The sequence below is a fragment of the Somniosus microcephalus genome, chromosome 10 (genome assembly GCF_052327205.1).
Source record: "Somniosus microcephalus isolate GS21.2 chromosome 10, FLI_Smic_1.0, whole genome shotgun sequence".
NCBI classification, from domain to species: domain Eukaryota; kingdom Metazoa; phylum Chordata; class Chondrichthyes; order Squaliformes; family Somniosidae; genus Somniosus; species Somniosus microcephalus.
The window spans coordinates 163,545,836-163,557,895 of record NC_140996.1 but is presented as its reverse complement, the minus strand read 5'-3'; the positions used below and the strand labels follow the sequence as shown (position 1 = coordinate 163,557,895).

The 12,060-nt window shown below is 41.3% G+C and overlaps 2 protein-coding genes across 3 annotated transcripts in view; one reads left to right on the top strand and one right to left on the bottom strand.

The window, feature by feature from the left end:
* Nucleotides 1–1,260, bottom strand: part of aasdhppt (aminoadipate-semialdehyde dehydrogenase-phosphopantetheinyl transferase) — a 76,852-nt gene extending 75,592 nt beyond the window's left edge. The window contains exon 1 of the mRNA XM_085999070.1: nucleotides 932–1,260. Coding sequence (XP_085855196.1) covers nucleotides 932–1,111 — 180 coding nt within the window. The 5' untranslated portion in view covers nucleotides 1,112–1,260. The remainder of the gene's footprint in view (nucleotides 1–931) is intronic.
* A 112-nt stretch (nucleotides 1,261–1,372) lies between these two features.
* msantd4 (Myb/SANT-like DNA-binding domain containing 4 with coiled-coils) lies at nucleotides 1,373–12,035 on the top strand. Of its 2 annotated transcripts, none has more exons than XM_085999069.1 (3): nucleotides 1,373–1,457; nucleotides 4,874–5,345; nucleotides 11,293–12,035. In XM_085999069.1, exons 2-3 carry the CDS (start codon nucleotides 4,875–4,877, stop codon nucleotides 11,890–11,892), a joined length of 1,071 nt encoding a protein of 356 aa, XP_085855195.1. In that variant the 5' UTR covers nucleotides 1,373–1,457; nucleotide 4,874; the 3' UTR covers nucleotides 11,893–12,035. The 2 variants fall into 2 exon arrangements, with proteins under 2 accessions (XP_085855195.1, XP_085855194.1); XM_085999068.1 differs by lacking the exon at nucleotides 1,373–1,457 and adding an exon at nucleotides 2,684–2,932.
* The last annotated feature ends 25 nt before the right edge of the window (nucleotides 12,036–12,060 follow it).

Here is a 12,060-nt window from a genome sequence, read left to right as displayed (position 1 = left end):
TAGAGCCGTCTTTTATCTCTTTACTAGTCCGATCACCATCTCGTCTCGATTTGAATACTTAATGTCTCTTCACTTCTCTTTTGTTCTTTCATCTCCATTTCCAGCCCCCAAACTGGTCTTTTAATCTGTTTCATTTCCTGTGTTTTTTCAGTCCTGACGAAGAGTTTCGACCTGAAACGTTGACTCTATTTCTTCTCCACAGATGTTGCCTGGCCTGCTGTTTTTCCTTCATTTTCTGCTGTTATTTCGGATTTCCAGCATCCGCAGGATTTTGCTATCGTACTAGCGTTTGGCAACACATTTATGGAGAGGAAAAGGCAGTTGAAGATGGAGGAACTTTGCAAGGATCATGGATGGGGTGATTGCAGTTTAAGGCGAGAGGGAACATTTACAATGTTAGTTAGCATAGTGACCAGGCAGTGAAGTTGGATGGTAAGCAGTTTAGTAGGAATGGAGTCGAGAGTAGAAGTGGGTCTAGTGGACAAGGTGAGCTTAGACAAGGAACAAGGGTGGGGCAAGATTTGGGCTGACTGAGCGAGGGGAAAGAGGAAAAGCAGCAGACACAGTTTAGTTTTGTGCTTTATTTTTTTCATCCATTAGAAAACATTGATGTTTGGAGCTACGGATATATGCATACAAACAGACCGCACCATCATTCATAGTGCAGCTATTTATGTGGGACACCCTCATATTGGAGGTGTGCGGATTTAACGCTTGTTGTATGGGTCCCGCAGGTCTCTGAAAGGCCAGGCACTTGGCCCCCAGCCTGAGCCGGGTTCAAACCAGACATAGTGTCAGTAGCGTCCTTCCACCCGTCCTATCCCACCCTGGATCATCTTCAGCTGGCTCTAGGTTAGTCGCAGGCTCGCCACCGCCCGCGCACCTACACCGAGCTCCCGCTACCGCCGGCTTCGCGGTTGTTTTAAGTTACCATGGCGGCCTTGGCGTCTTTCGCAAACACAAATCTGCCGACGCGCTGCTTCTCGTCGTCCTGCACACAGCGGGCCGCCAGCAGCCACTCGGAGCGAGTGGGCTGCCAGGAGCCGCAGCGGAAAGCCCAGCGCACGCTGTCCATCCTCGGGCTGATAAAGGCCGCCTTACATAGCCTCATGGCCTCGGCCGCACGGCCACCATGGTGCTGGAATGACGGGGATCCCTAAAGATTCAGGGCCGAGAGCAGTCCTCGCACACTCAAGGCCAGTTCGAATATTGGTGACCAACCGCCACTCTAACCCTTTGACCTTTGTTCCGGAAGGTTTGTTGATTGAAGGCTCAGTAATAGCTGACCAATTGGAAAGGGAGGTGCCTTGGAGGGCGGGATAAACTCCTTTGATTGACAGAAGCTAACAGCCAATTGGGAGCGGTGATGGGGTTAGCGCGCATTGCCTTTGCGCAGGTTCACTTCCGTTGTTAGGTTCTTTGTATTAGGAACGTGGACGCCACCGTCATCCCCTCAGGTTACTTTAATCATATTGTACTTTAGGCACTAGCTGTCTCTTTTGTAAACATCTAGTGTACCTGTAGCTTGCATTGATCAGTGAGCAGTTTAAATTAGTTTCGATTTATTTTCTCTTTGGACTTGCTCGAGGGAGCCGAGAGGTTCCACCTATTGTGTTTAACTGGCAGTGTCGCGCTTGTGAAATTCTGCAGAATGAGACCTTTCCTTTGGAGCTGGTTTCTGGTGTCTTTATTCACTTAATGGTTAAACTCTGAATCTTTCAGGGCAGTCGTGAGGTGGTCAGTGGGGCTACAACGTACCTCTCCATCAAAAACTGGAAATGCACAGCAGATCATGAATAATCTGAAAGAGAAAGATAGGCTAATGCTTTGGGGCTATTTTTCATATGTTACAGTTTTGGCCATTTAACACTTTTTTCCTTTCAATGGTTGTACTAGATTCCCCGAGTGAATTGTACTCATGATCTGAGTCTTGGGTTGAAAAAGAAGAAAGAAAAAATTGCATTTAAATAGCACTTTTCACAGCCTCAGGCTTTGCTTTACAGCCAATAAAGTTCTTTCTGAAGTGTAGTCACTGTTGTAATATAGAGAAACACGGCAGTCAACTTGCACATAGCAAGATTCCACAAGCAGCAATGCGATAAATGGGCAGATAATCTGTTTTTGGTGGTGGTGTTTGAGGGATAAATATTGGCTAGGATGCTGTGAGAAATCTCTTGCTTGTCTTCGAGTAATGTTATTGGATCGTCTATGTCCAATTGAGTGAGCAGATGAGGCCTCTGTTTAATGTCTCTTGAAAGGTAGCACTTCTAAAACTACAGTACTGCCTCAATTCTACAACCAGCCTAGATTATGCGCCCGGGTCCTGGAGTGGGGTTTTAACCCACAACCTTCTGATAACCTTGGCTCAGTGGTAGTAATCTTGCCTCTAGTTCAGAAGACAATGAGTTCAAGCCTCACTGCAGGACTTGGAGCACATAATCTAGGCTGACACTTCTTATAGTAATAGATACAGAAGTTTAGGAACATGGTATACTAGAAGCACGAGGCAATATTGCCATGAATGCATGCATAGTATAGAAGAGTACTCTTAACCCTTGGCTCTCTCAGCTTCTCCAGGACTAAAAGTTTTACATTATTTAATAACATACACAATCTAATGAGTTCCTCACCAAATCAGCAGTGGCTTTTGGTATTAATGTCAACCCTTGTGAGTATAAGTAATGCCAGCCTTTTTATGGTGTTTTTCCAATTTGCTTAGATTGAAAAAGGAAAACCTATCTCCACCAACACCAATGAGCCCAAGCTTGTTGCTGTACTATCTCACTGTCTGTTCAACACCAAGCCATGCATAAGCCAACATTTCCTTTAGCTCAACAATGACAAAATTGAAGCTATTCTTTCGGTATCATGATCACTTGTGTGCTTCGGGCTCCAGCATCATCAATCTCCTCGTCTGTCTGCTCAGCTTGAAGTGAGTGTTGTTCAGTCTTAGTATTCTGTTCAACCATGAGCTGATTTTTATCCCACATCTGGGCAGTTGCCAAGACCACTTTTCATGTCTGGAAAATATTTGCTTATTCTCCTACCTCTTATCACTGTTCACAGGGAGGGAGAGTCCTACTAGACTGCTTTCAAGCATATTTCTTGCAGAATAGGCCCATTTAATAGATCATTTCCTAAAATAAATCTATATTAGAAGGCAAAACAATTTTTGATTGGAATACAGCCTACTCTTAATTTTTAAAAATTCAAATTCTTGGATAATTCAATTTTTTAGTGCAGAAAACAACTTTCAATTTATCAGCAATAGACTTGATGTTGACGATGTGTATATAAATTGAATGACAGCATGGTGTGACTTTAACCGACGAACAAATATCGATCCCATTGTGGTTAGTTGGAGAAATTGTAGTGGGGTTCCAAGAGTCAATAGATTTCCTATGGCCTGATGCCTGTTCATAATCCTTGGATGGGAGGACAGTAGTGTTTGATACAGAAGTTTGGTACAGAAGTTTTGAGCTGATACAGAACGATTTCTGAATAGCTAGTATGTCATAATTGCAAGAAATTGTAACACCAGCAAGAATTATATTAGAAAACATGAAGCAAATTTGTAATCCATCTAAATAAGCATTGCTAATTTGAAAGTTACTTCTGTCTACGGACAGATCCCAGAAAGTACAGAGAGGTATAGATCCTTTCCTTCAATACAGTAGAACTTGTGGAAACCTATATTTTGCTCACCAACCTCTCAACTACCATTCCTAAAGAGTGAAATTCCACGTGAGCCACTCTTGTGAGTGGATCTTGTACAGGGTAGAACATCTGCCCACCCCTTTCTATTGCCCCTGATCCTGGTCCATTTCTGAGTGTTGGACATTTAAATTCTTTGGGCGGGCACTAGTACTATTTATGGCTTAGCTTGGTGCCCAAAATCTTTAATATTTAAATCCCCTCAGGACCTTAGCCATACTGGATACCAGGGACACACAGGCATTCTTTGCACCAAGCATTGTTCTGGCACAAATGATAGAATCAATATCAACATCGACTTTCATTTAAACAGCACTCCCCATGTGCAAAATGATGCCTGGGTGCATTACAATAAGGGGGAAAAGTGGGCACCAACCATGGGCAATAGGGAATGAAATAGAGAGTCTAGAATAGATAACTCAAGGCACCATTAAAAATAAGGGTTTTGAAAGCTGGATGAGAGGTGGCAAGGCAGAGATCGTAATAGCTGAATGATTTGCTGCAATGGCAGAGCAGAAGCAGAAAGAGTTGAGGATAATGCAGTGCTAGATAGGGGAGAGCGCATGCAGGGACATAGGCAGTAAAAGATCGCTAAGGTAGACTGGGGCAAACTCATGGAAGACTGGAAAACATGGGGCACAGGGAGCTTGTGGGGCTTAGTGCGGGTGAGGAGAAGGGCTGCAGCGTTTTTGGATGGGTTGATGCATGGAAGTGAGTGGGAGGGTGTGCAGAAGTTACATAACAACAGTATAGGCCAGGACTAGTTGTTCGTTGCCTGTCCTTTTTCGTATGTTTTAATGTAATGGGTGTTGGAGAAGTCAAGCCTTGAGGTGCAAGAAGGCAGTTTTGATATTGGAGCTGGACACAGGTTCAAGTAGAATGGCCAGGGTATGCACTTCCTGACACCGCCTGAGATGGCACCCAAGGAGGTTGATGTGTTCCTGGCCAGAGGCACAGAAATGCCGTAGGGAGCCGGAAAAATCTTATTGACATTTACCGTTTCATAAAGTTGATTAATGTTTTGTAAAACTTGTTTACCAAGTCTGTACGTTTGTTTCACTTGCACAAGCCTTCATGTACAATATATGGAGTTTCAAAATAAATTTTTAAAAAGTAATTTGTACGATGAAATCATTAGTTTTTTTTAAATATTTTTTAGAATGAAACAGTTCAAGAGGAAGAGGAAAAGCAATTTTACAATGAAAGAAACTGAAACCTTGCTGAAGGAAGTGGAGGACAGAAGAGATATAATTTATACACAGCAACATGATGCAATAACCAATGAGTTAAAATGGATGGCTTGGAAGGAGATAGCAGAAAAAGTCAGTGCTGCAAGTGGTGGCGAACAGCGCACTGCATATGAAGTGAAGAAGAAATATACTGATTTAAAGTGTTACCTGAAGAAAAGAGGGGAATGCTTGGATAGGATGGAAGCAATGATGACTGACTGTAGTCCTACTTCACTACATGGTTTTAACCACAGTGTTGTCAATGGTGAAACATCTTGTAAGTTTGAAGATTCGTTATTGATCGACGAACCCAATAGACCTCTTTGTGTAGTTAAAGTAGAAGGTGATGATGATGATGACGAAGAAGAAGAGGACGACGAACTGGAACCACAAAATACAGAGGTTTGTCCATTAATTATACGAACACGATCTAAGAGGAGAGATGATGGTGATTAGGTTTCTGGCAAATGTGTATTCTACAGCTTTGTTGGGAAGAATTATTTGTAGTAAGTGCAATGATACAAAGATTTGATTACAATTGATATTGCATTCATTCATAAAAGTTGGATTGCAGTGCAAAGCTGTCCACATGCTCATCAGCAAGATGGAAGTGTGCCAGTGTTAGCCACCAGTCCACAAACTGGAGGTTCCCTCTTTCACCTATCCATTCTTCTCCATTTGTTTTATCTTCCATATGCCTTCAGATAGGTCCAGTGCCTATCCGGGGGAAACTACCCACAGAGTGCTCCTCACTTTAATTTTACAATTTGAAGTCATGCATAACAACAACTTGCATTTATATAGCGTGTTTAATGCTCCAGGTGCTTTACAGAGATGTGAGGGAAAAAATGGATGCCTAGCCAATGAAAGAGGTATTAGGAAGGGTGACTAAAAGAAGTGGGTTTTAAGGAGTTTGTTAAAGGAGAGGAGGGAGGTGGAATGTTTAGGGAGGAAATTCCAGAGCATGGAGCCTAGATGTCTAAATACTGGTTTCATAAACTTGGCATGTACTCCCTTGAGTTTAGAAGATTGAGGGGTGATTTAGTTAAGGTGTTTAAAATGATAAAAGTATTCAATAAGGTAGATACAGAGAAACTGTTTCTTCTGGTGGAATCCAGAACAAGTGTTTGCAACAAAGGTTAACTAAATTAATTCCTGGTACGAGAGGGCTGACCTCTAAGGAGAAATGGAGTAGAATGGGCCTATATTTTCTAGAGTTTAGAAGAAGGAGAGGTGATCTCATTGAAAAGTATATAACTCTTCGAGGGCTTGGCAGGGTAGATGCTGAGAGATTGTTTCCTCTGGCCGGTGAGTCTAGAACTAGAGGGCATAGTCTCAGGATAAGGGGTCGGCCATTTAGGACTGAGCTGAGGAGAAATGTCTTCACTTAGAGGGTTGTGAATCTTTGGAATTCTCTACCCCAGAGGGCTGAGTCGTTGCGTATATTCAAGACTGAGATCGATAGATTCTTGGGCACTAAGGGAATCAAGGGATATGGCGATAGGACTGGAAAGTGGAGTTGAGGTAGAAGTTCAGCCATGATCTTATTGAATGGCGGAGCAGGCTTGAAGGGCCGTATGGCCTACTCCTGGTCCTATTTCTTATGTTCTTAGGTTCTGGAAAAGGTGCAAAAAAGATTTACATGGATGATACAAGAACTGAGTTGTTATACCTATTAGGAAAGATTGAACAGGCTGGGCCACGTTTATCTAGAAAAGAGAAGGCTAAGGAGTGCCCTGATAGAGGGTCTTTAAGATTATGGAAGTGTTTGATAGGGTAGATGTAGAGAAGATGTTTCTACTCGTGGGGGATTCCAAAACTAGGGGCTATGAGTATAAGATAGTCACTAATAAATCCGATAGGGAATTCCGGAGAAACTCCTTTACCCAGAGAGTGATAAGAATGTGGAACTCGTTACCACATGGAGTAGTTAAGCCGAATAGCATAGATACATTTACGGTGAAGCTAGATAAACACATAAGGGAGAAAAAATAGAAGGTTCTGCTGGTAGGCTTAGACGAAGAGGGATGGGGGAAGCCTCGTGTGGAGCATAAACACTGGCATGGGCCAGTTGGACCAAATGACCTGTTTGTGTGCTGTACACTCTATGTAATTTTATTTTAAATGCTTTATAGAATCATACACACAGAAGGAGGTCATTCAGCCTATTGTGCCTGTGGAAGAGCTATCCAATTAGTCCTATTCCCCTGCTCTTTCCCCATAGTATGTTGTTTGGTTGGATATACCTGTACTGTTATACTGAAACATATTGCTCTGTTCCATTTGTAGTCTAATGAAATTGCTAAATACTTGGAGAGTCTTTGAATTGGTGTGACTTATGTGGCCATTAAAGAGAGCTGATGACTATAATTGAACTGGAAATTGGTGCTTTCTCCATTTCATTGAATTTGTTACTCAGCAGTATTAATTCCTGATATAAGGACAAAATAATCCATTATTTCACTACAAATGTGATCTTCTATGTGTACAGTATGCAGCGGGGAACTTATTTTAATCAACTAACTGAAAATTACACCTGTTTAATTAACATTGTTCTGAAGTATAATACCATCTGAACAGTGAGAGATCAGAGTAAGAGCAAATATTAATACTGTGAGCATACACATAATTCATGTTCTGACATAGTCGCTTTCACTGTAATTGATTTCATTTTGTTGAATTACTTAAATGCTGTTGTGACTGAAATGTACATTTAAAGTTTTATTCACTGAGTTTCATGTAAATGTAAATTGAATAGATTCATTTCTGCAGTTATCTAAAGACTTTCTGGTACAAATACTGGGGCAGACTTTGCGGTCAGTAGCGTACGCACGGAGTACGCGGCCAGCATCCGAATAGAATACAAACTTATCGGATGGGGACCCTCCTTCGTGGACTTGCTCTCTGACGTTGCGTATTCAAGGGCAGCATAATGGCCCACGGATCCCAGGGGCGCAGCGTGTGCGGAAACGTAGCTAGGATCACATGGGCCTGGTGCTCCCATCAGTACACCGAAGAGAAAGTGCCTACCTCCAATACTGGCAACGTTCCTTATATTGCATTTCACCCAACGTTATATTTTTACAGAATTATCTGCAATTGGATGTATTTTCAGAATAATTATAAGGACTAGGAGAATAAATAGTTCCAAAATGACCTGCTCGCGCTCTCTCGCTCTCTCTCTCACACACCCCTAAAAAAAAATTTGGGAATTAATTCTTAAATTAGAGTTCTGATAATCATTCAAGTTCTGTGAAATTTCATATAAAATTCATTTATAAGTGGAAATATCTGACAGTATTAACATGGACGGGTGATACAAACATAAGTATAACATAGCCCAAACAAAGATTTGAAAAATCTGTACATTAATCATTGGAGGTGTTTTGGACAGTTTTACAATTCATTACATCACATTCCAGAGCTAATAGAATGGGTAACTGTCTCTATCTAATCCCCTTACGCTGATGCAAACAGGCCCAGCACCTGTTTGCATCAGCCATAACATTTTCGTACATAATTGCTGGGCAGTTGGTGGGCAATTAGCCCAACTCTGCACCAGCAATTGAGATTTCCAAGGCGGAGCAGATCATCTGTCAAGTCGTAACTTGACGCATCGCAAGTTCGGGATATAGCGCATGTGTTTGAAATCCCAAACTTGCGGTGCAATTCAAAGGCAGTATGATGGCGTATTCTGAAAGTATGTCATCATATCCACCGTAAATTCTGGCCCATTATGTTCCTTTGGTAGTAAAAATAGTTTATTTTAAAGCTTATATTCTCACTAATATTTATATAGTAATAATTTTGATTTCCTGATTTATACTACATGTAAATATAATTTTCTTAAGTTAATTATTAAATGGAGTGAGTACATATTGACCTACTACAGGAAACTTTCTGGTATCCGGCACGGACGGGACCGACGTGGTGCCGGTTCATCAACAATTCCGGATAACCGAACGCTATAGTAAAAGATACGGCGCTCAGAGCTCCATATAAAGCAACAAACCCTGTTGCTTAGCTTCAAAACAATGGCCACAAGTTGCAAGCGTCTCTGTAGCTTAGCAACAGCTTCAGCTACACCCTTGCATAGCAACAAATGGAGTAAAAAAAGTAACTAAAAGTAAAAAAAGTTACCTGAACCGACTCCTGAATTTTGCCGGTGGATAGAGCGTTCCGGTTATTTAGAGGCCGGTTAATCGAAAGTTTCCTGTACTGCATTCTTATTGTCAGACTATAGTGCTAGAAAGTGTTTCTCAGTTTCACACTGTAGCTCAAAAGCACCAAACATTTTAAGGTTGCTTGGCACAAAGCATAACATCTGGAGTTGTTGTCTAGACACAAGCCCTAGACGTGCCATTTTTAATTTGTTATTAGCAGAGCTCCCATTGCGCTGCTCATAGTTAGAGTTGGAGGGAACATTACTTTATGCTTCTTGGTTGGTTTGGTCGAAGAGTCAGCAAGCAGCATACTAATAAGGCCCGGCCGTTAAAATATGCCAAGCCTGCCGGCTGCCGCGCCTGGACTGGCATGTCGCTCGCTTTGCCGCGTTCCCGCCCAGGAATTAAAATCTAGCCTTAAGAAATGTATCTTTTTAGTTGTATTTTCTCTGTTTGAAATGCCTGTTGCATTCTTTTCTGTTGGAAACCTGTGCCTATGTAAGAAGCTTGAGACTCGAGCTGGGAAACTACAGTTTTAATGTATACCTTCGCATAGAAATTGTAGAATTATTTACAAAAAACAGCAAAACTGGTCACTCTCAGAGCACACGAGGACTTGCTGTGTGTGGTGCCTGCCCCTCCAAAGGAGAATTACTGAGAATGAAAATTCCCAAGGATACCAATTTTAGAACAGTGAAAATAATCAGAATGACCCGTAATTTGCGGCCCGTACGGGCGCATACAAGGTGTGTACGTGCCCGTAAGGGCCGCACAAATTCTGGGTTTTTGCGTGCAGAGCGCATGCATGAAAACCCAGAACTTATGATCTGTCAAGAATTTTCTTGAAATCCAATGCATCCCTGGGAAAGGAGCATCCCTGGGTGGAGAGTTGGGCTATTTGCCCAGTGAATGTCCGTGAAATTCTTATGCCTGGTAGAAGCATTGTAAGGCTTGCTTTTACCAGCATAAAAGTTTGAAAAAATCATTTATACATTAAAAAACCTGTACAATAATGTATGGTTATTTTTAGCCCCATTAAAACATTTACATTTATTATTCAAAAAAATAAATTTTTGCTTAAATATTTAATTAAATTGCATTTTTATTAATTTTAAATATGTAATTGTAAAAAATTTATTTGATGTGTAGATGTATTTTTTTGAGGTATTCCGTACATACGGAATCCCCATAAGCATGAATGGGGATCCCCTTCTTTCATTTGTTGGGCCGGCCCACGTGATCCCAGGGATGCTTGTGAACGGCCTGCGCCCCTGGGATACGTGGGCCTCTACCCGCAGGTACCCAGAGAGGCCCAGGACCACGAATCTCCGTACCTCCCAGACCACCAGGTACATGGGCATTTTATTTCGGAGGGAAGCCTCCGACCACAAATTCAGGGCCGGCGTGTTTGTTTTTGTATAAAACATCAAATCAAATGTAATATAAAGCATGAACTTGTCAACTTTTTCTGTGGTAATTTTTATGGGAAAAGGGACACTAGGTTACTACATTCAAACGGTTATTTACAGCATGTTACATGTGTGACAATGAAACTTTAAACAATGTCAAATTTCAGTGTGTAATTTTTGCATTTTGTAATACATTCTAAATGAGTGCAGCAGTTGTCTTTCCTTTTTTTGTTTATGCTTAGAATTCAAAACTAATGCATGTTTATTTAAAGAAAACGGGTAGCAACTTGTGGAAGCACTGTGCCATTATTCAAGTTGGAGGAAATTTTTAAAAAATTTCTGAATTCAGATTATCTTACTTGCAGGTTCTGCTTAATACACTGAGTACTTGCTAAGGAAGGAAAATAAGATAAACATGTAATTATAAATCTTTCTTACCTTCGCTATTAAAAGGCACACCATAAACAGATGGACAGTAAAGAGGTGCTTCCCCATATTACATGCAGCAATTTATTTAAGCAAATAAAGTGTTTATAAATTTATTTGCAGTGGGCAAAGAAACTATTTAAAGAATCAATCAAAAAGACTTCACTATCTCTGGGAAAGATCTCATACAAGCTTCTTTCCAAATTCTTTCACTGGTGATGCGCATGTCTCCCCTACTTTCACAGCCCACTCTTGCAACAGTGTAACATCTGACTCACTGTGAGCAATGCTGCGGGAATCTGTTAGCGCATATATATATATCTACATAAACAAAAAATTTTGTTTTAACAGATTAGAAATATGGAAGAAGAACACGGTGTACTTGCCAGTCCACTTCCTACTATTCGACCACTAGAAGAAGCTGACAATTTTTCGGAGGCAGAGGGACATTCTTCAAGCTCTGATCAACCTGCAGTGGAGAATTGCAATTCACATGCACTTTTCTTTATAGAGAAACAGCGGTTAGAGTTGGAGAAACAACGCGTGGCCCTAGAATCTGAAAGACTACAGGTGGAGAAAGAGCGCTTGCAGATTGAAAAAGAAAAGTTGCGTTACCTGGATATCGAAAATGAAAGGCTGCAGCTGGAAAAGGAACGCTTGCAGCTGGAGAAAGAGCGTTTGCACATCAAGAGAGAGAAATTGAAGCTGTTGACCATGCAGGCCAGAAAGGTACCACCAGAGAAGGAAGGTAACTTGCTGACTGAAAGAACAAGTTTAAAGACGGTGGATATTGAAGCAGAAAAGCTGAAATTGGAAAGAGAACGTTTGCAGCTAAAAAAAGAAAGACTACAGTTCTTGAATATTGAGTCTGAAAAGCTGCAGATAGAGAAAGAGCGTCTGCAAATTGAAAGAGAACGCTTGCAGTTGCAAAAAGATTGCCAAAAACAATGATTCCATTTAATTAATAGCATATTATTTTTAAAATTTTGATTAATCTAAACTGAGTTGTCCTTTCAACATTTATCACAATGTGTTGCATAAAGCTTATTATAAAAGCTGGGGGGGCCCGGTGTTGCCAAGGCTTTTTTGTAAAACGGCAGCTCCTCTACCAGGGCGCCG